At 47.8% G+C, this 27,585-nt stretch overlaps 1 protein-coding gene and 1 long non-coding RNA gene across 2 annotated transcripts in view; one reads left to right on the top strand and one right to left on the bottom strand.

The window, feature by feature from the left end:
• Positions 1-808: 808 nt before the first annotated feature.
• Positions 809-26,976, bottom strand: LOC128340131 (uncharacterized). The gene is made up of 3 exons (XR_008313480.1): positions 26,796-26,976; positions 3,144-3,332; positions 809-944 (listed from the first exon to the last, which is right to left on the bottom strand). It is a non-coding gene; the product is annotated as an uncharacterized LOC128340131 (long non-coding RNA).
• The window catches only part of MAL (mal, T cell differentiation protein), a 38,368-nt gene continuing 13,854 nt past the window's right edge, over positions 3,072-27,585 (top strand). Inside the window, exon 1 of the mRNA XM_053284915.1 lies at positions 3,072-3,312. Coding sequence (XP_053140890.1) covers positions 3,226-3,312 — 87 coding nt within the window. The 5' untranslated portion in view covers positions 3,072-3,225. The remainder of the gene's footprint in view (positions 3,313-27,585) is intronic.

Below are 27,585 nucleotides of genomic sequence, written 5' to 3' on the forward strand. Positions count from 1 at the left end.
CTCTTCTTTGTGCCTTTGCTAACTAACCTTCTGATACTTGAGTCAGGCTGTGTATTTGACTCAGTAACTATTGGTGCCGGAGCTCTGATTAATCCTGTGTGGTCATGAGACTGCTGTGCTGTTAACTGCTCCTGTCAAGTCTGGTGAGAATAAAGTTCTTGTATTGATAACTTGGGGACTGCCTTGCTTCTTTGGGTAACAAATTAACACTCTGGACTTCTGATTCCTTTTATTCCCTGGGGGATAAATTCCCTAAAAAAAACCCTTACACATCTTTCTCTGTTGGTGAAAGGAAAAGTGGCTGGGCTGCTCTGATGTACTGATGTTCTTGCAGAAGAACATCATGGACTTTGGGAATATGCTCCCTGATGAAATAAGAGCCTCCCCGTCTCTGGCAACCTTTAAAAAGACACTGAAGACACATTTATTCGCCCAGGCTTTTAATTAGATTTATAGTTTTAATATTTTTAATATTGGGTTTGAAATGCTTTTAATGTTAATAATTTTAACTAGCTGGGCTGGGCTCAGAGCATCTGCATCTCTAGATTGCTGGCCTGCCGTCGCTGCCCAACCCGCCTTCTTCTTTTCTTCTTCTTCTTCTTCTTCTTCTTCTTCTTCTTCTTCTTCTTCTTCTTCTTCTTCTTCTTCTTCTTCTTCACCCACCTACAGTGGCCTTCATCCTCTTCCCTGCCCACCCACATCTTCTTCTTTTCCACCGCCTGCCTGCCTGCCCCTGCCATGTTCTGGCCGCCTGTCCTCCAGTCGCGGCCCCCCACCCATCCCCCGGTTGCAGCCCCCTCCCACCCATGGTTTTCTTCAGCCAGCCAATGGGCCAGCCGCTGCCACTGCCGCCATATTCTTCTTCTCACCATCCCCGCTGCTATCAGAAGCTGCTCGCAAATTCTCGCGATAGCTGCCACGCATGGCATTAGCGACGGGTACATCTAAGAGAAATATATATAAAGATACTTAAATGATTTTAATTGTTTAATTGATTTAATGTTTTTAATTGTAAACCACCCAGAGACTCGAGTTTTGAGTGGTATAGAAATATGTTAAATAAATAAAAAAGTTAAATGGAGGCATTTTTTTAAAAGGATACTTTTTAAAGTGGAAGGGAACGTGGGCTTCTTGACCCTCCCCCACCCCAAGACTCCCTCCAACTCCTGCTTTTTCTGTGTACTGGGCATATAATCTCTGTGCCCCACATCCCCCCACCACAGACTTTAAAACCTGCTATGAATTTTGCAATAGCTGTATCGGGGCAGAGCCACCATTGGGTGAACGGGTTCAAAGAACCCGGGCCGCCACCCCCAGGGGCTGCACCTCACGGCCCCAAACATGCCCCCCGCGTCTGACGTCAGACATGGGAGTAGTTATTTCACTCCCAAATGGGGCTGTGTAGCCCTGTTTGGGACCGAAATCAGCCCGTGCTGTGTTGGCAGTGTGTCCGGAGTTACTCTCCCTGCTTTCTAAAGGCAGGGAGAGCCACTCCTGGCCTTGCTGCCAATGAAGTGGGGCCGATCTCTCTCCCAAACGAGGCCGCGTGGCTCAATTTTGGAGGGAGATTGGCCTGCGCTGTGTTGGCAGCAAGGCCAGAACAGCTCTCCCTGCCTTTAAAGGCAGGGAGAATTGCTCTGGGCCGACCTCCCTTCCAAACGGGGCCGCATGGACCCATTTGGGAAGGAGACCACACCCCCGTTCCTGACATCTGGCGCGGGGGCGAGGCTAGCTGGCCCCCTGTGTCTGACATCAGATGCAGGGGGCGGGGCCAGGGGGCTGCTGTGGCGGCCGAACACGGGCCTCCGCCCGCCTCCCTCCATGCCTGAGCTGGATCTTCTCATTGTGCCGGTGCACTGCTGTTAGAGTCCTTGAACAGCAGTCATTTTTCTTTTTAAAAATCCGTATTAGATGCAGCTCTGGACTGGAAGTAGACTGCAGGCACAGGAAGCAAGTCTGCCCAAGAGTGGAATTGAGAAGGGTGGTAGGCAGAGTCGCCACTCCCCAAAGTAGCTCTCAGACAGCTAGCCACACCTCCATCTCACGCTTCATCTCAGGGGTCTCTCCATACGGTTCCACAAAGATGCCGGAGTATTCAGCAAGCTGGAGGTGCTCATTGTGGGGGATCGGAATTTGAGGGATGAGTTAGATTTCCCTGTGCTGGATGGGCAGGTATGCAGCTTGGGAGTGCTCTTGGATCCAGGCCTCACCCTGGTATCTCAGGTGGCGGCTATGGCTATCAACTTTGTTTTCTATCAGCTTTGGCTGATTTGACCGCTGCATTCCTTGAAGAGAACAATCTCAAAACAATGGTGCATCAGCTGGTAACCTCCTGGCTTGACTATTGCAATGCATTCTACGTCAGGCTGCCTTTGTACACATTTCGGAACCTTCAGTTAGTTCAAAATGCGGCAGCCAGACTGGTCTCTGGGGTAACCCGGAGAGACCATATTGTGCCTGTTTTGAAACAGTTGCACTGGCTACCAATTAGGGATGTGCACCACATGCTGGCCCCACAAATGGCGCCAGCGCAAGGATCCCGTTGCCGCGGCATGGCGTTTTAAAGGGGGAAACGGCACAAGCTGCCACTTGCATGGAGGTATTTCTGCTTGAACAATGCCACAATGTGGCGGTGCGGGGGGGGGGGGGTCTTGGAGGATGGGCAGGTAGGACCTGCCCACCTCCTCTTAAGGGAAGAGGAGTGAACACTGAAGCGTTTCAGTCCACACTGAAGTGTTTCGGCACTGGGGAGCCAAAGCATTTGGGTGCCTCTCTGAAGAGGTGGTGAAACGCTTCGGGCTCATCCCTAATCAACATAACCCGTCTGATGTCACTTGCACTACATCCTGTGGTACATCCTGTGAAGGGCTTGTCCCCTGTAAAGTTAGATTTAGAGCCATTCTGTCTGAATCAGTGGATTTTGAATTGCATTTGTGACACCTGCCCTCTAGACACGACATACGGTGCCTGTCACCATGAAAAGAGACCGCCCTACAGAGCAGCCCTTCCATCTCCTCCCGGGGCATATAAACACAAGCGGCAGGAACCTCCAGTTGGCTGGCCACACCTATGCTGAGCTCCTTCCCTGGAGGGCGGGCAGCAGCAGTAGCAGCATTAACATAGCTGAACAGTTAAGAACTCACCTGCCCAAGAGGAAAAAAGCAATAGGAGGCTGGTTTTGCACTGAGAGGACTTGTGTGGTGTTTCTGGGACGTAGCCTGCAAGATGTCTTCAACAACCGCTGGTGCCTCCCTACCCAGTGGCATCCGGGCCCTGGGTAGCTTTCCTGATGTCCTTTTCATCCCGGAATTCGTAAGTTTGGCCATCCTTCCCTTTAAAAATAGGAGTTTACTCTCTGGGACCCTTGCAGTACAATCTTATGTCTGTTTACTCAGGTGCAAGCCCTGCTGTACCCAACAGGGTTTACTCGTAAGTAAGTGGGCCTTGTTTCTTCAGGGGCTTCCTGACAGTTGCTTGGAGTTCTCTTTAAGCTCTGTTTTCAGGTCTGGTGATACCACTTTTTCTGCCTAAAGCTTATTTGCTGAACTAGAATGCAGGGTAGCTTCCTGCGATAATTTCTTTTCTAGGAACATGTTTGGCAAATATAAAAGCTAGACGAGAGAGGCAGGTTTCTTTGTCCTGATGCGGAAGGGATTTGGGGCATTTTAAACCCTGCATTTTAAAGTCTTGCCTAGTGATTCTTTCTCCCACTCGCAGCGTGTTTCAAGTTAGTTGACCCTCAAGGTTACTCTGTGCTGCTAATCCATGTGCAGCACAGGGCGTCTCGCAGGTAGGTGTGTGTAGCATTCAGGCAGCTAATTACCGCGCTGAACTGGTGGCCTGCACTAAAGCAAACCTTCAAGGTCTACTGCGTGTGCAGCTAACTGTGAAAGCGAGGATTGTTGATAGGAAGAGCGGGCAGGCAGGTATTTGGCTTCTTTAATGCCTATTAACGTCTGCAGTGCAAAGGTTTGAGATGTGCCTGGCAAGAGCCCCTGCGGAAACCTTGGCAATCCTAAGGGAGAAGGAAGATTGCCAGCTCTATTCCTGGCACTGCTCCCATGCTTCTCACAGCAGCCTCATGCCTAGAGATGTAGGTGAAGCTTTCCCCATTACTTTCTTTCGATGCCCCCCAAATCGTGATGGACGGAGCTTTCCCAGCCAGCCAGCAGGCTTTACCGTGGTTTTTCTGCGAGGCTTTACTGTGAGTTCGAAGTTGTCCCCCGAAACTGATGCAAAAAGTGGATTTTTTAAAACCCCGGATATAAACCGGGTTGACACTCTTAACACGCGCAAAGAAAAACCTGAATTGTGTGTGAAGTGCTTCCCGATAGGCCGCATGGATTTGGGGGGTAAAGTTGGCCGAGATGTGAACGCACACCTCCATTCTGGAGAGCTGTGAACTAAAAGACCGTTGTGAAAAACGTCACTGCATTTTAATCCCACTTTTCCTTCTGCGGGGAAATGACTTGACTAGCAAGTCAGATGTTGCCGGTTCGAATCCACGCTGGTATGTTTCCCAGACTATAGGAAACACCTATATCAGGCAGCACCGATATAGGAAGATGCTGAAAGGCATCATCTCATACTGTGCGGGAGATGGCAATGGTAAACCCCTCCTGTATTTTACCAAAGACAACCACAGGGCTCTGTGGTCATCAGGAGTTGACACTGACTTGACGGCACACTTTACTTTTCCTTCCATTAGGAAGTGGTGGGTCTCCCCTGCCACAGTCCCATCCTCACAGCACCCCTGTGAGGTAGGTTAGACTATGAGGCATAGGAACATAGGAAGCTGCCATACTGTGTCAGACCATTGGTCTATTTAGCTCAGTATTGTCTTCACAGACTGGCAGCAGCTTCTCCAGTCCTATCTTGGAGAAGCCAGGGAGGGAACTTGGAACCTTCTGCTCTTCCCAGAGTGGCTCCATCCCCTGAGGGGAATATCTTACAGTGCTCACACATCTAGTCTCCCATTCATATCCAACCAGGGCAGACCTTACTTAGCTAGGGGGACCAGTCATGCTTGCTACCACAAGACCAGCTCTCCAGTGAGCCATAAAGCTCACTGAGTGATTTTGTTCCAAGTCTCTGAGTGGACACAGAAATGCTGGTTTTCCTACCCTATCCTTGGCCAACATTTTTATACCACATTAACTCAGGTGATTAAATTCTATAGGACAAACTACTACTACTGTTTATATACCATTATATCAACAAAAGTTCTTGAAGTGGTTTACACAGAAAAATAAATAATAGACAAGTGAGATGATTTCCTGTTCCAAAATGGCTCACTGTCTAGAAACACAAGTTAGAAACCAGCAACAGCCACTGGTGAGATGCTATAATGGAGGGGAACTGGGTCATTTGTTCTCCTCCTGTTAAATCTAAGATAATCACCTCTTTAAAAGGTTCCTCTTCACTCAGTTAGCTACTGTCAGACTGCTATTATTAACAGTGCATAAGCAGCGGGACGAGGGAAAGGGAAAAAAACCAGCTACTTCATCCTGAACTGAACCGGGGAGGGGTTTGAGGGGGTGCAGAACTGAACTGGCCCGGTTCGGGTCTGGTTCGGACTTGAACCAAACTGGGCCAGCTGGTTTTGTACACACCCCTAATCTAGACCTCGGGTCCTGATAAGACTGCCTTGTACTGAGTCCGACCATTGGTCTATCTGAGATAGCTTTAGATTAGTGGTAGAGCATCTGCTTTGTATGCTGGACGCCCCAAGTTCAGGCCTTGGTATCTCCAAATAGGTCTGGGAAAGACTCCTGCCTGAAACCTCAGAGAGCTGTTGCTGGTCATTGTCCACCAGGGTTTCCTAACTTTGAGTCTCCAAATATTGTTGGACTACAACTCCCATCATCCCCAGACATAGTGGCCTTGCCAGTGGTGGCACTGGGCCTTTGTGCACCGGAGGCAGCATGCCAAATGCTGCCCTCCTTATTATTATTTTTCATTTTTACATTTTATATCCCACTCTTCCTCCAAGGAGCCCAGAGCGGTGTACTCCATACTTAAGTATCTCCTCACAAGAACCCTGTGAAGTAGGTTAGGCTGAGAGAGAAGTGACTGACCCAGAGTCACCCAGCAAGTATCATGGCTGAATGGGGATTTGAACTCGGGTCTCCCCGGTCCTAGTCCAGCACTCTAACCACTATACCACGCTGTCTCCTTGTGTGCACCCTCCTCCTATTTTCTGCTCTTGAAGAAAAAAGCAGGGGACAGAAGGGCATCTTGCCACTTTGCTGGTACCCCAAAAATCTGCTGTGCCTTGCCTTGCTTTATGGAAGGCAAGGCAATGCCTTGCCTAACCCTAATGCTAGAAAATCCCCACCATCACATGGAAATTTTTAGCCAACTTTCCAATAGGCTTATGAGATCACCTGGCATTCTGTGTCTGTGTGCCCGTTTGTGTATTTGTGTGTGTCCCCCGCTATCTACTACTCAATGCCTGGGTACCAAATTGGGTACAGTTGTGGGGATATATAGGGACACCTTAACAGTGTAGTTTGTGATGATGTCAGCCACCCCAGTTCAAGATGGAGGATGTGTAAACATCTGAGGCTCAAGTGGGCTAACTTGTGACCCGCTTAAACGATGTGAACCAAATTTGCTACAGCTGTAGGGACACATAGGGGCGGCTCAATGGTGTAGTTTGTGATGATTCAAGCTGGCGGACATGTGAATGTATGAGGCGCAAGTGGGCTAACTTGTGGACTGTCTAACCGATTTGAACCAAAGTTGGTACAATTTTTTTTGGTACCAAAAAAAAATTGTAGTGAGTGATACACAGGGACACCTCAACGGCGTAGTTTGTGATGATGCTATCCACCCCAATTCAAGATGGCAGATGTGTAAACATCTGAGGCGCAGTAGGCTAACTTGTGAACTGCCTAACTGATCTGGACCAAATTTAGTTCAGTTGTAGGGATAGTGAAAGGGAAGTAGGCAGATTAGTTTTTCCTAGAACAATTTGTTTTAAATGTAGAAAGACTGCTCCCAGGCCACTTCCTTGTTAAACCTGACAATCTGCGTTGGTTTAACATAACGTTTAGTTTGGCACTCAGTAGGCAAACAATAGTGAGCTATCTGTGCCTATAACTTCTATACAGAGTCAAACCATTAGCCCATCTAGCTCAGCTGACTGGCAGCAGTTCTCCAAAGTTTCGGAGAGCGGCCTTCCCCAGCCCTACTTGCTGATGCTAGGGATTGAACCTGGGACCTTCTGCATATCATCATCATCATCATCATCATCATCATCATCATCATCATCATCAAATGGTCAATAATGAGAAACTATTCAACACCAATGAAACAAAGCAGGCCTACAAGAAAGAACAAGTCAAGAACCGAGCAGAAAAATGGAAAAATAAGCCACTGCATGGTCAATATTTGCACAATATACGTGGAAAATCAGACATCACCAAGACCTGGCAATGGCTTAAGAATGGCAACTTGAAGAAAGAAACAGAGGGTTTAATACTGGCTGCACAAGAAGAGGCACTAAGAACAAATGCAATAAGAGCAAAAGTCGAAAAATCAACCACAAACAGCAAGTGCCGCCTTTGTAAAGAAGCAGATGAAACAGTGGACCACTTAATCAGCTGTTATAAAAAGATCGCACAGACTGACTACAAACAAAGGCATGACAAGGTAGCAGGGATGAGACACTGGAACATCTGCAAAAAATACAAGCTACCTGTAACCAAAAATTGGTGGGACCATAAAATTGAAAAAGTTGTCAAAAATGAAGATGCAAAAATATTATGGGACTTCCAACTACAAACAGACAAACATCTGCCACACAATACACCAGATATAACTGTAGTTGAGAAGAAAGAAAAACCAGTTAAAATAATCGACATAGCAATACCAAGGGATAGCAGAATAGAAGAAAAAGAAATAGAAAAAATCACCAAATACAAAGATCTACAAATTGAAATTGAAAGGCTGTGGCAGAAAAAGACCAAAATAATCCCAGTGGTAATTGGCACCCTAGGTGCAATTCCAAAAGACCTTAAAGAGCACCTCAACACCATAGGGGCCACAGAAATCACCATCAGCCAATTACAAAAAGCAACTTTACTGGGAACAGCCTATATTTTGCAACGATATCTATAATAACGAACAGTATTGATGATAAAATTGAGCCATCCCAGGTCCTTGGGAAGGACTCAATGTCTGGATAAAACAAACCAGTCAATAACACCTGTCTGACTGTGTAAACAAGAAATAATATAGTGTCTGCTCTACCACTGAGCTATAGCCTTTCCTGTTTTATCAGTGTGGTTCAATACTGACAGAGTTGTGCAGCTTCAGCAGTCGAATTGAGGCTGAATCAAACCATCCCTGAATCGAACCAGTTCAGGCTAGCCTAGTCAAATCAGGGCAGATTCAATTCGGCCACTATTCAACGTTATACTTTGTATGGCCACCCCATAACAATTGTTATCTGGGTGTCTCACAAGATAAAAAGTTATGCCCATGAACCTGTCTACTGTCCCTTGTCCAGTGCAGGAAGTAGTGGAGGGGTTGGGGGAATGTTGAGGAAGGGAATACAGATACAATACAATGAAGATTTATATACTGCTTATCAACAAAAAGTTCCCAAAGTGGTTTATATGGATATAAATAAAAGCTGAAGCTCTGATCTGATTTAAAGTAACTGCTCTGAATCAGACCAAAGTGAAGCAAACCCCCCTGGAGTATCCAATGCCCCCCCCCCTCCAAAGCACTGAGGCAGCCCACCAACGAAAGTGATGTTGGCCTAGTCTTATTGAATGCATTTGCACTGTGGTTGTTTTCCTTGAGCCGCTGTATTGCAGGTATACATCCAGTTGGTGAAAGTTCCACATCACTGTTTCTGTAGGGAAAGCCAGAGGTGCACCTAGGTGATTTTGGAACCTGGACCTAAAGGCCTTTGGAAGCCCCCCTCCCCCCTCCCCGCAAATTAAGCATCATCATGCTCCGCCAGGTGACCACACCACCTGGGACAAACTAAAGAGGATTTGGGGGCCCTCAGGGGCTGTGGAGGCCCTGGACTTAAGTCCAGGGGTAAGAGCGCCTCTGGGGAAAGCTGCATCTGTTATATTTCTGTTTTATACAGAACCCTTGCTAAGCTGTAACTTCAAGCCTGAGGTAACTTGAAGAGATGCTATGGGTTCTCTTAAAGACAGCCTATGCTCTTTCCTCAACACCTGGGCTAGCCTAATATTAAAGCTCTCCAAGTCCTTTTTTTTTTAAAAAAAAGTTTAAGGGATTACCTAGAGATCCCCTGTGCCTCAGTTCTCTTTGCAAATAAGAAGCAAACAGAAGTCTCGAATCTTGAAGTATGACAGAAAGCTATGAGATGGTTTATAGACGCCTCTAAACTATGCGATGGATCATGCAAAGATGCTGGCTTAACTTTCACCTGCATAAAAAGTCTTCTTTACTAATCCAGCATGGGGGTCAAATAGACCCCAAAGGAAGTTTGAAAATAACATATGGGGGGGAGGGGTTGTATTGCTCATGACACCAGCTGCAATGAAAAAGTCAAATCCTTCATTAAATATTGATAGTATCAGAACAGAGAAGTGGCAAAGATGCTGGGGTCAGAGACAGGGGTATTTTGGTATACAAAGAAATGGCTAGCATCAGGTGCCCCCTACTTTGGGGTTTCCCATTCAGCACAGTTGGGGTAGAAATGGCCCCAATACCACCAGAGTATACAATGCAATTTACAAAAAATATATACAAGTGGGGGGAAGGCATGGAGCACCTTATGAAAACAGACCTTATTGAGGGAACCTGAGTAGGAGAGCACTCAGTAGGGAGGAGTAGAAGGCTGGAATCCAGATGTTCTTTTCCATTTCTCTGGGTCATTTTGACTCCATTATTTGGGCAAAGTCAATGGCTATGCCAGTTTTAGCTGTCCATAACTCTTCAACTAAGTTGGCATCCAGCCCCAGATTCTGCTTTCTGGAATCTAATCAGTAATGTATCTGCCAATAATGCCACATGTAATGATCAATGCACACACAATCTGTGTACAGTGTATACAAGTACAGTTATTCCCACATTATGTGCAATGCATGTACAATTGAACATTTCATGTCTGTACCCTGCATTTGAAGGGGCTCTGTATTCCAGTTCACTTTTAAAATGCATGCACATAAAGTCATTCACACAAAAACAGCCAGTCTTGCTTCTTGGACCACAACTCTCATCATCCCTGGCCTTTGTAGCGAGGAATGATGGGAGTTGTAGTCCAAAAGACACACACAAACACACACACACACACAACCCAAGACTGGGTAATGATCAACACCTGTATGCACATGCAATGTAATGCCTGGATACAGTTTTTGTATAGTGTTTAACAATCTGCTTGTGGTTCTGGGTGTGGTTATTTACACTGAAATCCCATTTGGATACATGGGATTTAAATCTGGTTGGGGAAGAGGGGTGGTGCAGTGAGGAAGCAGCCTGCCTAGAGAGCAGGAGGCTGATAGTTCGAATCCCCGCTGATGTGTTTCCCAGAATATGGGAAACTCCTATATCGGGCAGCAGTGACATAGGAAAGATGCTGAAAGGTATCATCTCATACTGCGCGGGAGGAGGCAATGGTAAACCCCTCCTGTATTCTACCAAAGGAAACCACAGGGCTCTGTGGTCACTAGGAGTCGACACTGACTCGATGGCACAACTTTACCTTTACCTTTACAACTGTGTGCTGGACTGCACCTGGGCACTCTGCACATATTGTCCCAAGCAATTTCGAAAAAGGCTTAGTGTCATTGGGTTATCCATAGCAAACACACTTCTCTGTTACTGCTAAAGCACCACTCGTGGATCCTAGCATTGTGGAACCGGTTTGGCAGCCAGGACCACCACATATAGAGAGAGATGGGTGAATATTATCAGCCCACCTCTCTTGAGTTCCTGTCTAACACAGTGGTTTTAATATTGTTCTGTCTTCTGGGAATCTTTTGCACATAGATTTCTTTGCTGTGCTGCGGAATCCACAGCATATCCTGCAACAAAAGGAAGTCTTCCAGGCAGGATCACAGCCAGACATCTTGTATTAAGGGGGCAGGAATCTTTGCACAATAACCAGCAAAACACAGTACATGTAGCCTAATATGTTGGTTTATTTAGTTGTGTTGCTACTTAGTGAGCACTGGGAAAACAGTTGCCTGCATGCTCATATTACCACAAGTAAAAGGGTTATTTATTATTATTTCTTGTTTACACAGTCAGACAGGTGTTATTGACTGGTTTGTTTTATCCAGACATTGAGTCCTTCCCAAGGACCTGGGATGCTAGAATTTTATTGTCAATTGTTATAGATATCGTCGCAGAATATAGGCTGTTCCCAGTAAAGCTGCTTTTTGTAATTGGCTGATGGTGATTTCTGTGGCCCCTATGGTGTTGAGGTGCTCTTCAAGGTCTTTTGGAACTGCACCCAGGGCGCCAATGACCACTGGGATTATTTTGGTCTTTTTCTGCCACAGCCTTTCAATTTCAATTTGTAGATCTTTGTATTTGGTGATTTTTTCTATTTCTTTTTCTTCTATTCTGCTATCCCCTGGTATTGCTATGTCGATTATTTTAACTGGTTTTTCTTCCTTCTCAACTACAGTTATATCTGGTGTATTGTGTGGCAGATGTTTGTCTGTTTGTAGTCGGAAGTCCCGTAATATTTTTGCATCTTCATTTTCGACAACTTTTTCAATTTTATGGTCCCACCAATTTTTGGCTACAGGTAGCTTGTATTTTTTGCAGATGTTCCAGTGTATCATCCCTGCTACCTTGTCATGCCTTTGTTTGCAGTCAGTCTGTGCGATCTTCTTACAACAGCTGATGAGGTGGTCCACTGTTTCATCTGCTTCTTTTCAAAGGCGGCACTTGCTGTTTGTGGTGGATTTTTCGACTTTTGCTCTTATTGCATTTGTTCTTAGTGCCTGTTCTTGTGCAGCCAGTATTAAACCCTCTGTTTCTTTCTTCAAGTAACCATTCTTAAGCCATTGCCAGGTCATGGTGATGTCTGATTTTCCACTTATATTGTGCAAATATTGACCATGCAGTGGCTTATTTTTCCATTTTTCTGCTCGGTTCTTGACTTGTTCTTTCTTGTAGGCCTGCTTTGTTTCATTGGTGTTGAATAGTTTCACATTATTGACCATTTGAAGTGTATCTTCTTCACTGTCCTTGATATATTCTTCAAGGCCTCTTTTCTCCTCCTCTGCTGTTTGATGGACTTGCAGCATTCCTATTATTATTATTATTATTATTATTATTATTATTATTATTATTATTATACCCTGCCCCTCCAGTGCACTACTGCTTGGGGTGGCTCATAACAATAAGATAGACAGATACAATAAAAGTAATACAATTAACTATTTTTTTAAAAGTCAGATTAAAAACCTCAATTATTAGGTTCAAATTAAAACTGAAAATTATAAAAAGCTAAAGAAGCTAACGAAGCGACCAGATATTTTATTGATTGATTGATTTGATTTGTATGCCGCCCTTCCAAAATGGCTCAGGGCGGTTTACAGTTAAAACAAACCACTAAAACAGTAAAGAGCTAAAACAAATTAAAAAAACAATATAACAACTAACAATTTAAAAACATTTTAAAACAACAATTAAACAATTACAGGGATTAAAATCCCAAAATCGGATTTTTAATTTTAAAATAAATATAACAAAACAATACTGGAGCCATAATGGTTAGAGACAGCAACTGAATTATGGGAGAAACGTTGGGGAGAGGCCCTTAAACTCCACCACCCCCAATTCCCACCTCTCAGTTTTAGCCCAATTATGACCACCCCATAGCCTTTAGGGCAGCTAGCACAAAAGTGAGGGGACTGCTTTTCCTTTGCCCTTTTCTCTCAGGCCTGCACAACATAAGTCCCAGGGGTGGCCCAAAGTCTTGTGGTGCCCGAGGTAAGATGCAAAATGCTGCTTTGCCCCATGGTCCTGGTGGGGGTGAGCCCCTTTCCAAAGTTAACCTTTCCAAGCCTTGAAAGTGCACGAAAGGCTGGAAGGAAGAAGGCTTGCTACCAGCCTCCTCTTCGCTCATTTTTTGGGTAACCAATAAATCTGTTCATTAGTTTTTAAATGCTTTCCTTTATATTTAATAATTGATGTTAAAATCATTAATGTGCTGAACATTGACCTTGGCCCCCACACACTCAGTCATGGGTGGTTCTGGCCCACTGGGTTATTTGGGTTGTGTTCCCCTGAGGGACTTTTCAAACAAAAAGCTGAACATTTTGGGAGCGAGCTGGAATATGCCTTGGGCAGGAGAGGTTCCCCCATGCCTATGACCCTGATTCTCTAGAGCATGTTCAGTGCATGTGATATGCTGGTCAAACCTATTATAAGATGAGGTCCTTTACTTTGTATTAGTTGAGGGTGTCCCCTAATATAGCCAATGCTCCCCCGTGCTTGATCACTGTAGTGGAAGTTCAGTAATAATTATAGAGGGTGTTTTGCAAATTGCAGTCAAACCTGCCTGGTATGATTCCAGTTTCCAGGGAAACTTGTCTGCTTTGGGTAAGCTTCTAAAAAATGCAGGGCTCCCTAAAATACTGTTATCTCCCAACCTTCCACCACATTTACAGGCATGAAAATAGCAAGATGCCAGTGGATGTGATAGGGGGCATGGCTCGACACATGGGAGGTGTGGCGTACAAGTCTGACTTCAAGTACACCACAAATGAAAAGCAACTCATAAAGGGCATCTAGGGGCACATGATTCCAGATGACCAAATTACATCAGAGAATGCCTTTCTCTACACCAGGCCTGCTCAACTTAGGCTCCCAGCCCAAACTGTGTTTGGACTACAGATCCCATAATCCCCAGCCACAGTGGCCAGTAGCCAGGGATTGTGGGAGTTGTTGGCCAACATCTGCAGGAAGTGCAAAGTTGAGCAGCCCTGCTCTACATCAGGGATTCTCAACGTGTGGGTCCCCAGATGTAATTGGACTGCAACTCCCATAATTCCCAACCAAAGGCCACTGGGGGTGGGGATTATGGGAGTTGAAGTCCAATAACATCTGGGGACCCACACGTTGAGCAGCCCTGCTCTACATGATCCCCACCGCTCATTAAGATCATCAGGAGGCTCTGTCTCTTTGGGTGCCTCCAGTTTATCTGGTGGCAACCTGGGACCGGTTCTTCTCAGTTGTCACCCCTAGGTTGTGTAATGTGCCCACCCCGGATATAAGAGGATTATCTTCCTTGGAGATCTTCAGGAGAGCCTTAAAGACCCATCTTTTAATCCTGGCTTTTAATGACATCTAGTTTGAATTCTAATTATAATGAGTTTTAATCTGGTTTAAATGTTTTCCATTTTTCTGATTTTAATTGTTTTATTATGTGTGTTTGATTTTAATGTAAACCACCCTGAGCTACTTTAGGAAGGGCGCTATATAAATTGAATGAATGAATGAATAAATGAATTCAAGCAGGAGTGTAGACAGGCTGGTGGCCCCCTGGCCCCACCCCCATGTCTAATGTCAGAAGCAGGGGGCCGGCTAGCCACGCCCCCGCATCTGATGTCAGATGCGAGGGTGTGGTCTCCCTCCCAAATGGCGCCGTGCAGCCCCATTTGGAAGGGAGATTGACCCGCGCTGCATTGGGCAGTGCGGGCTAGGGCGACTCTCCCTGCCTTAAAGGCAAGAACAGCTGTTCCGGCCACACTGCCAATGCAGCGCAGGCCGATCTCCCTCCCAAACGGGGCAGTGCGGCGGAGACCAATTGGCCCTGCTGCATTGGCAGCAAGACCAGGAGTGGCTCTGCCTGCCTTTAAGGCAGTGAGAGTGCCTCCGGCCACGCTGGCAATGCAGCGTGGGCTGATTTTGGTTCCAAACGGGGCCGTTCCAAACCTCTACTAGTACTAGTGTGACGAAGGTTGTGTGGTGTAGTGGTTAGTGTCACAGGGAGAACCGAGTTCAAATTCCTGCTCAGCTGTGATGCTCCCTAGATGGCCCTGGGCCAGTCATTTTCTCTCAGCCTAACTTATCTCATAGGGTGGTTGTTGTGAAGATAAAAGGAAGGGGAAAGCGTCTATACCACCCTGAGCGTGCTGGAGGAAGGACTGGGCACTAGAAAACATCAGACCAGCTGAGAATACATTACACAAAATATTGCCTTACACTATACCAGACTATCAGTTTATATGGCTCAGTGTTGTCTACTCCCGTATTTCCCAACCATCTTCATGCTGAGGCACACACACTTACATTAAAAAAAAAATGGGTCACACTGACCCCTAAAACACACACAATTATTTTTTCTGGTGACAAAGCCACTGGGCAATATTTGTTTATTTCTGTTTGCTTCCTCCATATATAACCTTTATGCTCTTTTGTCCCTTTATCCTCCAGTATCCCGCCTGGAGCTGACTTACCCCATAATGCACTGGGAGGGATACACCCTCCTGGTACATGAGGGAACAAGGCTGCTCCAAAAAGTCCCCTGCTTTTGGAGCTGATTCACTTTCTTAAGCACTAGGAAGGATGCCAGTAACTACTACTAACAATATTTATATGCTACTTTTCCTTCTCAGTGCATTATGGAGTTAAGGATGTGCATGAACCGAGGTTCAAGCATTGGTTCAGAGCTGTGGGGAGGTGAGCAGCAGGCAGCAAGCATGGTGTTGCTGACTATGCAAATAGTGCTCGCGCATGCGCAGACACAATGTGCATGTTGGCACCGTGTGTGGGTATTTGGGATGAGGTTCGCTCCAGCAGGAAGCTGCAGGGGGTGGCTCCTCTTTCTTTAAGCTCCCACTCACCATTTCCCTTCCCACGGCACCGAACCGGTTCAGATCTTGTCTGAACTGGTTTGGTGCTGAACCACTACTCGAACCTCAGTTTGTGCACATCATTATATGGAGTGAGTCAGCTCCTAAAGCAGGGAGTTTAAACTTAAGGGCACTCTAGTGTGCCATGGCTCACACTGACTGGGAAACACTGGTCTACTCTGACCAGGAGCATTTCCAGATGGGGCTTTTCGCTTGTTTCTCCTCTGGATTGGAGGGTGTTCGTTCACATATCAGCCAGCTTTCCCCTGAAGTCCCTGTGAGCTATTTGGGGGCACTCCAGAACAATTTGGGTTTTTCATTGTGTGTTGGAGTGTAGCCCTCTGAGTGTAGCCCAGAGCATAGTCCAGGGTTTAAAAATCCACTTTTTGTGCCTGCTAAGCAGCTGTTAAAGGCAAGGAATCTCTTTATCTGTAAGAGGAAGTATCTCAACCTGTTCATCTCTCCTATTTTTCTTCGTCAAGCATTTTATTGTTTTTAGTTGCTTTACTGTGTTACTTTTACTGTATTTCTATTTTTAACCTTTAAGCTGCCCTGAGACTTGTGAAAGGCAGAGTAATCATTCTTCGAAATGAATAAATAAAATAAACAGCAGCCAGTTCATCTGGTACTCTGGAACAGGCCTTTCAATCAAAATATTCCCAGGGAAATGTTACTTAAAAACAGATGTGAAAATCTTGTTAGGCACTAGTTGAGTGGAGGGATTTGGTTAGGGCAGGGGTTTCCAACCTTGGGTCGCCAAATTATGGTAGCGTGGTCATTCGACTCCATGGGTATGTAGGATGGCACGCCAAGGTGGAAGAGGCAAGATATGCATGTGGCTGCATGGTGGGCGGGGCTGGTGGCTGGTTCCATCCAAACTGGCCCACTGATTTGCTATGAGGAACGTGAAAACTGTGGACGACTCAAAGGCCAATTGAGAGCATAGGAAAGATTCTTTCCCACGCCTGTCAGCCAATGACTGATGACTGCGCTGTAGAAAGCAGAATGTCAGAAAACATAATGGAAAAAGAGGAGGAGCAAGCAGACCAGGGAAACATTGGCTGGCCCTGAACTGCTGTGACCTGAATTTATAACCCAGGAGTGGACTAGTGGGGAAATATCCCCGTCCTGCTCCATTCCTGGACCCTGCCCCACCCAAGCTGATTTTCCTTTAAGGAGGCTGATAGACACAAGTGGCAGAAGAGTCTGCTGCTGGGCATACAGATACCAGCCCGATCCTGTCCTCTTGCTTGCTGCTCACAAATGGGCCCAAAGTGGCATCCCTAGTTAAGTAGGGAGTCAAACTCCCCCCGCCCACCGGAACAAAGAGATTCTCAACGTTGGGTCCCCAGGGATTCTCAACATTGGGTCCTCAGATGTTATTGGACTTCAACTCCCATAATCCCTAGCCCCAGTGGCCTTTGGTTGAGGAATATGGGAGTTGAAGTCCAAAAACATCTGGGGACCCAACATTGAGAATCCCTAGTCTACACCAGTGGTTCCCAACTTGGGTTCCTCCAGATGTTGTTGAAGTTGAACTACAACTCCCATCATACCCAGCTATAATTCATTCTGGCTGGGGATGATGGGAGTTGTAGTTCAGCAACATCTGGAAGAACCCAGGTTGGGAACCACTGGTCTACACTGACCTCTGCCTGAAACAAGGTATCAGGCAGAAGTCTTTCCCTGTCCTACCTGGCGATACCAGGGACTGAACCTGGGACCTTCTACCTGCTAGCAGATGCTGTGCCACTGAGCTATGGCCCCATCCCTTAAGGGGAATATCTTGCAGCACTCACCCATCCAAATGCAAACCAAGGTGAACCCTGCTTAGCAAAATTTATGCTCACTACTACAAGACCTGTAACCAAATTTCAGGGCTAACCTTTTAATGCTTATGTTTTTTCTTACGGACTCTTCTGCTTTCAAGATCTTCCTGCATTATAAAATGGAGGGATGCTTCAATAAATTCATACATAGACACACACACAAAAGTGTGACAGCTGCAGGCCCCAATTGTGCTATGTAAGGAAATGTAATGGAGGGATTTACAGGGTAGACATGGGCTGAAGTGCAACTGTTAAAAATGGTGTTCCTTAGTTCAATAGGAACAGCATTTCTCCACAGTACACTTGATTGGTTCTTAAAAATAAATAAATTACAGTTGTGCGTAGGGAGATGGGAGAAGAATAGAAAGATAATGACAAATTTCTGGAGAAAAACAAATCAGTAATCCTCCTGGCAGCCTTCTAAATCTAGTTCAATAGTTCTTGAATTGTTTTCTGGTATGACAGTCCCACACGGAGTTCAGAGAAAGGAAAACAGAGCTTTTAAACAAGTTCCTAGAATGCCATAGGTGCGATAGGCAAAGAAAGTGTCCTTTCCAGGGGACAATTTATAAAAGCGGGATATAAATGTTAAAAAAAAAAAATTTTTTTTAATCGTTCCTGGATCTTAGTCAGAAATCTCCTGGGACTTAAGGTCCCCCCCACCCGCCCCGCCGGCAAGAAATGTGTTTTGAAATGATTGGGGAGGCTTCACCTGTGGTTTGGGCACCAAGTGGATTGTACCATGCACTATAGAGCGATACCCTCTGAGCCAGGTTATTGTGACTGGGGATGATGGGAGTTGTAGCTCGAAAACAGCCGGAGGGCCAAGATTGCCTATCTTTGCTCTGACCAGACCAGCCAAGGAACTTTAGCATCTGAGCTGAGGAGCAAAATGCTGTTTTGCCCCCACATCCCTGGTGGGGGCCAGCCCCATTTCGAAACTAACCCTTGCAAGCTTTGAAAGTGGCTGGGGATCACGGAAGGTTGCTAGCGGCCTCCTCTCCTCTCCTCTCGCTTCTCTCAAGCTTTGCAAGGTGAAGAGAGAAGCTCCTTGCCAAGTTTGCAAGGGCCAGCTCGGTCCCAGAGAGCTGCTCGGATGGTGACGGTGGGGGGCATCTTGCTGGCCTGCTGGAAACCTGACAAATCTGCGGCCTAACGCGACTGCCTGCCCTTGCCTCATGAAAGGGCCGCCTCTGCTTCTGATATTTCCTAGCTGGGAGACACCCTCTTCTTGCTGGCTGTTCCCTCCTCCATTGCTGAGGGTTCTTCTGACCTCCGCTTGCTGCACAGCGTATCCTGCACCACCTTCTGAAGCAGGGTCTGTTTGTGAACTGGGGGTTTGTAGGGCTTCTAGAATGCTTAATTGCACAGTGGGCTGAGCGCTCCATAGCACAGAGGGTGCACCCAAGGAGGGGAGTTGGGAAACTGCCCCGGGGGCACAAATACCAGCCACCACTGGGATTTTCAGCACCGAAATGTGCTGCATGGGGGAGAGTATTAATCCAGCACTCTGCTCACTGTTTCGGGCTGCATCAGCTCCCCCAGCAGAGTATTTTAATGTAAAAGGACCACTTCCAGCCAGTCCATCAGTTGATGATAGGTTCAGTGTCACATATAACTGGGCCTTCATATACCAAGTCAGACTATTGGTCCATTTCGTGCAGCGTTGTCTACAATAAGGGTTCCCAACCTTGGGTCCCTAGATGCTGCTGGACTACAGCTCCCATTATCCCCAGCCGCGACGGTCACAGGCTGGAAAGTGTGGCTGGAAGCAGGGTGCCAATTTTTACAATAAGGGGGATGTGTGGGCGACGAACCCAACTCTCTTCACACTTGCTGCTTAGCTGGTGGAGAGTTGGTCTTGTGGTAGCAAGTATGACTTGTCCCCATTGCTAAGCAGGGTCTGCCCTGGTTTGCATTTGAATGGGAGACATGTAGGAGCAAGGTAAGATATTCCCTTCAGGGGATGGGACTCCTCGGGAAGAGCACCTGCCTGCTTGCCTGCAAAAGGTTCCAAGTCCCCTTCCTGGCATCTGCAAGATAGGGCTGAGAGAGACTTTCAAGCTGAAGCATTTTACCCCTGTTGTAGGGTGTAAACTGGAAAGCGCCCGAGATGGACCACTAGCCTGACTCAGTATAAGGCAGCTTGAGCTTCCTATGTTACAACTGCTCAAACTGTTCTGTGCAATTTGGCAGAATAGCACCACTTGGGCCTATAAGCATCATTTCAGGGTGACATGGCATTTTGCTTGCTCTGTATTATGGCCTTCTGGAAGGCCCTGGAAACTGGTGGCTGGTAGAAGAAGCTCTTTGCGTGACTTGAGAGGAAATCCAGAGAGGGCTGCTTATGTTGCAATCCCGTGCGTGGTGCAATAGGACTTAGATGCCGCAGCGCTGTAAAATCCAGCCCGTCTACCTGCCCTTGATGATGATAGTTGTGCAAAAATACAGCGAATGGGCCTGCAATGTTCTGAGAACCAACCCATCTCTGGAACGAAAGAGAATTGCAGCAACAGCCGTCAGGAGACCAGCTTGGTAACTGGAGGGAGCAGCAAAGGCATGGCCAAACCACTGGGCAACTGTAGCAGCCCAAAGGTCCCAGCACACCCAGTCTGTTTTCCTCCATTAAACAAACTGATAATGCACGGGAGACTTACGGTGGAGATAGCAAGAACTAAAGCTGGCAGAGGTGGTGCCCATCCAAGGCAAGATTAGGGAATGGGTGCAGAGTTTGACAGCTTTAAATCAACTTCCCACCCAGTTGATACAGCAGCAGAGAATGTGATAGTGAGCAAAGATTAAGCAGCGGGTGGTGGCAAGAGAGGGGAGAGAAATCAGTAGCTTTAGAGTGAGGCGGGGTGGTGGTGTTAAAAGAGGGATGAATGACTCATTCGATTTTGGCTGTGCAACCAGAAACCTGTTAAGCCAGGCTGTTTGCTAGGGGATGAAAACTCTAGCAGCCCTTTTGATTTTTTTTTTTAATGAACAATATAGTAAGGCTGTTCTCACGACCAGAGATTCCTGCTTAGGAGAGGGTTAACTAAGCAATCTCTGGTCATCTGAGGCATCTGGACCCAGCAGCCTGGCTCTGCTACTCAGGCTAAAAGTGAAGCAGGAGGGAAACAGAGCCCACCCTACCTCGTGTCCTGGTCATCTGCACTGCCGCCATTTAAAAATTGCTCCAGGATGTGTGGCGGCCATGTTTACCATAAATGTTTGAGGCTTGAGAGGCCAGGGAGAGGAGCACTGTTGCTATACTGAGGGCTGCCTCTCCACTGCTTACGTGGTGAATTGTGGGGGATGATCCAGTTTGGTTCCCCTCCTCTCATTCTGAGTGATTGCGATGGCTCACGCTGTTCATGTAGGCGTGCGAGTGGCAGAGCCATGAACAGGCTCTGGTTTTCTGAGAGCAGGAAGGTAGGATCCTGCCTTACCTCCAACGTAGCCCCTGTTTGGTCATGTGAACAAACCTAGTCTCTTTCTGACTGCCTTTGAGGTGCGATTGTACATAGGGGATTGAAAGTGTGGACAAGAGGGTTGGGGTGCATTCCTACAATGCCCACCTGTCATAGACCCTCCCTCCCTCCCTCCCTGTCCTTGCTTTTCCAGAATGCATATGGCCTCCACTGAGACTACCTGTTAATAGACTCTAGGTGGCAAACTGGAACGAAGGTGGGGCAAATCCCAGGGTTCTGCTCAGAGGACCTGACGTGGCCTCTTAAGAAGCTGAGTATGGAAGGGCAGGTGAGAACTGATGGGTGGAAGCAGGGGCGTAGCTAGGGAAGAGGGGGCCCGTGTTCATCCCTCTCTCTGGCGGCCCACCAGAATGACGGAGACAATGAAGAAAATAAGGAGGGATGGAGCTGGAGGGCCCTCAGGAGCTGGGGGCCCGTGTTCTTTGAACCCTTTCGCTCAATTATAGCTACGCCCCTGGGTGGAAGTGCTTCCTGTTCCCAGGCAGCTGCCATAGCTCAGGGACAGAGCATTTGCTTTCCGTGCGGAAGGTCTCAGGTTCAATCCCCGGCACCACCAGGTAGTAAGCTAGGAAGCTGCATTATAGCGAGTCGGACCATTGGCACTTTCTAACTTGGCACTGTCTGCGCTGACTGGCAGCAGTTCTGCAGAGCTCCAGGCAGGAGGAGTCTTTCCCAGCCCTACTTGGAGATGCCAGGGGTTGAAGCTGGACCTTCTGCAGGCAAAGCAGATGCTCTTCCACAGATGCTCTTCCACTGGGAAAGCTTCCTGTCTGAAACCCTGGAGTAGTCAATAAGGGTATTCACATGAACAGAGGAACAGAGGAAGCTGCCAAATCCTGGGTCAGACCATTGGTCCATCTAGCCCAGTATTGTCTTCACACACTGGCAGCAGCTTCTCCAAGGTTGCAGGCAGGAATCTCTCTCAACCCTATCTTGGAGAAGCCAGGGAGGGAACTTGAAACCTTCTGCTCTTCCCAGAGCGGCTTCATCCCCTGAGGGGAATATCTTGCCGTGCTCACACTTCTAGTCTCCCATTCGTATGCAACCAGGGCAGACCCTGCTTAGCTAAGGGGACAAGTCATGCTTGCTACCACAAGACCAGAGGCGAGATGGGCTGTGCAATATGTATCTTCCCCCAGACGATCTCCATGCTGCCCTCACCACTGCCTGGCCACATGGCTTGGCCACACACATGAGTGGCTGTCCTGGGAGTGCAGTGCAGGGACAAACAGGGTGCCATGGGGGATTCCCCCTTGAGATGGATGCCTTAGGCACCCATCTGTGAGTGCTCGGGCAGCAATCAGCCCGGGTGGCCGAATGACTGCAGATCTGGGCTTAAGAGTGCATTCATGCCCTTCACCCTGGCTAACAGCCGGGCTACGGAGCTGGGTTTGGTGGCACAGCTGCACTGGGATTCTCATGGATCCCGGTGGTCCTCACTTGGCTGCTTGTGAGAACAGCCTTAGTATGTCTCCCTGCCAGCACAACACCACCTCTACCTCCTCAGCTGGGCTTTATTCTGGCCTTATTGACTGGTTGGAGAAAAGGAAGGTAGAGAACTGACAAGCAGGGAATTTGCATTCTGAGGGCAAATAAGGGTATGAGAAACACCTATTTGTCTCATATCATGCAGATCCACCTTAAGGCTGGATCCACCCCTTAAGAGGGGCCACCTCTCTCTCTCTCCCTCCAGCTATGCCGGTGACCAGTATCCCAGCCGTCCAATCTGGCTGCATGCCTGAGCTGGGAAGCATGTTTCCTGCCTCTGCCCCGCTTTTCAGGGAAACGGGCAGGTCCTCTTGTCAAGCTCGCAGTCCCAGCAGGCCAAATGCCACTTGTACTTGGTCTGTGGCGACACACCCTGCCTGCGCAGCAGATACACATTGTCGCATTTGGCGTCAGGCATTCTTGTCATGCAACGTTGCTCAGAAGTTTCAAAATGCAGCAGGACATTGGCTAAGGTCCAGTCTGGTCTGGTCTGGCGCAGTCTGTGTGTTTAGTTAAAGCACGTCTTGCCCAAGAAGAGACCCAGGTAGCACATCAGCTCCTGTGCTGGCTACATGTTCAAACCCTAACAGGAAACAGAGGAAGCTGCCCAATACCGAGTCAGACCAGTGGTCCATCTAGCAGAGTATTGTCTTCTACACAGAGATGTACCTAGGTAATTTTGGAGCCTGGACCTAGTGGGTTACTGCCCCCCCTGCAAAATAAGCACCCTCTTGCCTCTCTTCCCACTAGCCCCATGGCTTCACACAGTTTGCCATTGGTGCCCAAGTTGGGGGGAGCTTCAGTTCCAGAAGCGTTTGTAGTCTTCTGCCATGAAACAAGCCATTTATAGGACTTTTTTCTTCTTCCCCCAAAATAAAAAAATTATTTAAAAACAACAGATTGACCGATCCACTTCGAATTAGAGATACAGAGCCCTCCTACCCTGCCCTATATCTGTGCTCAATATCAAAGCCCTATGCCAAGCCATTCCAAGAGATCTAAAGGGTAGGGCAAAAAGTGGGGTGCTTTACCCACTCACCCCCTTTTTAAATGAAGGCAAGGGGCAGATTATTCCACATGGGAGTGGATTGGTCCAGGGCGGTGGGGTGGGCTTAAGTTCCAGAGGTTTTTGTGATTTTCTGCCAAGAAACAAGCCACTGATTGGACTTCTTTGGTTTTAATTAAAAAAAAAAATATTATTAAAGAACAACAGATTGATCAATCCACTTCAAATTAGAGATACTGAGCCCTCCCACACTGCCTTACCTGTGCCCAATCTAAATGCTCTGTGACAAGCCATTCCATAAATGGAATGGGGGCCATGGAATGGGGGCCATGGTGGGGCCCACATTTGGAGGCCCCCCAGCAGAGGACCGGACCTTGCACCAGAGGTCCGGTCCAAGGAGTGCCGATGTTTCTACACTGACTGAACAAAAGGGGCACCTTTTATAGTGGTGATTCTCTTTATTTAGAGAATCACCACTAAATAAATCAATTATTTAGAGCAATTGGCCCTATCCATTTCCTGCACAGCATCCCTCCAGTGGCTGTTGCTGGTGTCTATCTTATGTTTGTTTTTTAAATTGTGAGCCCTTTGGGGACAGGGAGCCATTTTATTCATTTATATCACTATAAACCGCTTTGGGAACTTTTGTGGAAAAGCGGTATATAAATATCCGTCGTAATTCCTAAATATACAAAGCAGGGGGATAACAAAAAAAAAAAAAAAAAAAGGAAATCACATACCCTCCATTATGACTATTTCAGAGGAGGAGCGGGCACTGCTCAGTACACAGGGCAGCCAGCCGAGTGGGGGCTAGGGGGTGGCACAGTGCTGGCCATTCGGCCTCCAGACGGCCTTCCTGCAGGCAGCCGGCCCTGCCTCCTCTCCGGGGCTGCGTGGCTTGGGCAGGCTGCTTGAAAACACCTGCCTGGCCCAACACCACATGTGTGTGCAGCTCTGAGAGATGCTCGCCTGACTTAGAGGAGACCAGGCATATGGGAAGCAGCTGCAGAGGCAGGCGCAGGCCGCACTGTTGGCCATGCCCCGCCCCCCCCAATGCCCAGGAGGGAGATCAGGGCTGGCTGGCTGGCTGGCTGGGGCCTGCGGCGGGTCTCGTTGGGCAAGCACATGGCTGCCCACTGGCTGCAGCGGCACAGTGCAGTCAGGAGCTGCCACCACAGGGGGACATCTAGGGACACTGGAGGGACATTGGGAGACACCCCCTCCCAGTGGGAGCGGTCCTCAGTGGCATCTAGCCAAGGTTCTTCACTCTAGCATCTATGGGCTGGCTTCCGATCCAACAGAGAACCAGGACTTCCCACTAGGAGAATGAGCCTCTAAGAGCCATGGATTGGTACACCCCCCTTGCTATTCTGCTGACCACGCAAATGGCTCCTGTGTGTGAACGGGCGCCATGTACGTGCTGATAGCACGCTGCGCTTTTTGGGATGTGCACCATTCCAGCAGGAAGCTGGAAGGGGTGACAGAGAGCAGGTAAGCACCCGCTCTCCTTTTCCTTAAAATTCCCTTTTCGTTTTCCTTAAAAGTGGTTCGCTTTGAACCACAGTCCAAACACCTTCCTATGTCCCAAACCTGGGTAAGACCCAGTTTTCACTTGTGTGAACGGCCTCCATATCTCACCCTGTCTTGGTCACAACCAGGCTGTCCACTTGAGGAGCTTCATTTTATAGATGCTTCTAAGGAAACCTGTGCATGCACACAGGGTGGAATCTGACACTTCTCATCGTGTGCATAGCAGATTGCTGAAGAGTTTCCCCACAGAGCAACAACTAGTGAAGTGAGGCAGGGGAACTTGGAATCATATCCTCTGACACCTCACACAGATGAATAAATTATTATTTTACTGAACATATTTTTATACTGCCCAAAACTTACATCTCTGGGAGGTTCATAACAAAACAGTAAAGCATCCCCAGTTGTTATTGGACATCCCGAACTCCCAACATCCCCAGCCACAATGACTGAAGGGTGGGGATGATAGGAGTTGTAGTCCAACAACATCTGTGGACCCAGGCTTAGAAACCCCTGGAATTAGAGGAACACTCTTTTAACATCCCTGTTTTCACACCAAGGATCAGCCTTCAAAAGCTCCCCTCCTCCAGCTCTTCCACATTGCTGATGAAACTTCGTTTCCACCTGCTATATTCATTAACTCGGCACTAGCCTGGCTTGTACTGAAGTAGTGCTTGGTCGGTAGACCAGCATGGTTTCTTTTACAATATATCTGATTGTAGCTTTAAATAGCTGCTATGTGAGCCTTTATTATTTGGATGTGTAGTGACGAAGGGCTGGAAGAGAAGCAGTGCGCTGGCATTTTGTGTTCACACATTTACATTTGCATGCATGTGCACTGAAGTTTTGTTCTGTTTTTACTTTTTTATTTCATGCACACTAAAGATGCATCTCTCCTCCACCCTCCATTGCCTAGAATCTAATTTCTAGAGAGCTGAGTGAGAGGGCAATATACTAACATACAGAGAATGGCAATATACTAACAGCATTCTTAAAAGGCATCCTGCCACCTAATGGCACAGTGGGGAAATGACTTGACTAGCAAGCCAGAGGTTGCTGGTTCGAATCCCCGCTGGTATGTTTCCCAGACTATGGGAAACGCCTATATCGGGCAGCAGTGATGGAGGAAGCTCCCCATGCATGCCTTCAGAACTGTCGTCCTTACCCCATGGCCTCCCCATCTTCTTCTTTCACTGCCGACTGCTGGGCTTCCGCGATCCATTGGCATGCCTGGCAGTGGCAGCTCAAGAGGAACGTGGTGCCCATGGCCAAAATATTCCCCCATGCTCTAGTATTTCCAAATGTGTGTGCAAAGCGTGCAGCCAAGCCCTGCCCCCTGTGTCTGACATCAGGCACAGGGGGTGGGGCCAATAACAGGGACGGGGCCTGCCAGCCCCTCAGCGCTCCCCGGTCACTGGTTTGTGGAATTGCTGACTGGGAGCTGAGTACCAGTTGCAGAGGAGCAACAGCAGGAGAGAGGGCATGCCCTTAACTACAGTGTCTTCCAGCGGCATCTGGTGGGCCACTGTATGAAACAGGATGCTGGACTAGATGGGCTTTGGGCCTGATCCAGCAGGGCTGTTCTTATGTTCTCTCCCTGCTTCCTTAGGCAGTCTGGGGGTTCTAACAAAAAATAATTAATTTTTTAAAAACTCACTGCCTCCAGCGGGGTGGGGGTGGGGCGCTGCTGTGGCCACAGTGGGGTCTCCGGTGATTCCCTCTCTGCCGCCAGCCTCCTTCCGGTCTCCAATCAGCCCTGTTCAGGTGACTTTGGTCACACAAATGGCCAGTGCACATGTGTGGTGGCCTCCAAAATGGCCACCACCAGCCTGAAGAGGCCCAGAACGGGCTGCAAAACTTCTTGAATCAGTTTGGAGACCGGGGGGTGGGGGGTGGGGGGATGCCGGCGGTGGGAGGGGAAACAGCCGGAGACACACACACACACCCCTGCAGCAGCTCCCCCTGGAGGTGGTGAGTTTAAAAGAAAGATTTTTTGTTGTTGTTAGAACTTAGAACCCCCAGACTGGTTCAAATCTGCGCCGAACCGAACATGCCAAGTTCCTTTCGAGTCTGGTTTGGACTCAAACTGAACCAGGCATACTGGTTCCATGCACACCCCTAGCTGGCATGTTGCTGGTAGGGTTTGAAGTTGGGAGAGGTGGCGGGCTGGCAAAGGTGGTCAGCAGGCAATCTGCCGCCTAAGGTGCCTGCCTCTCCTGGCCTCATCAGCAGGCCGACCCTGAGATGCAAGAGCCACTTAAGTAAATGTAATGCTACCAACAAAATGTGGCTCCAGTGTTACTTTAAAACAAACATCTCCACCAGGAAGGAGACTTAATGCCTGCCTTGCCTGGGGCTCCTGTTTCTGGCTTCATCTTGAGCTAGTTGCCAGCTGGGTTTCTGTTGTCATACAAACAAGTGAGCTCCTTGATTTTTCTGCTAGATTT

This window comes from Hemicordylus capensis, chromosome 1, assembly GCF_027244095.1.
Source record: "Hemicordylus capensis ecotype Gifberg chromosome 1, rHemCap1.1.pri, whole genome shotgun sequence".
In the NCBI taxonomy this organism is placed as follows: domain Eukaryota; kingdom Metazoa; phylum Chordata; class Lepidosauria; order Squamata; family Cordylidae; genus Hemicordylus; species Hemicordylus capensis.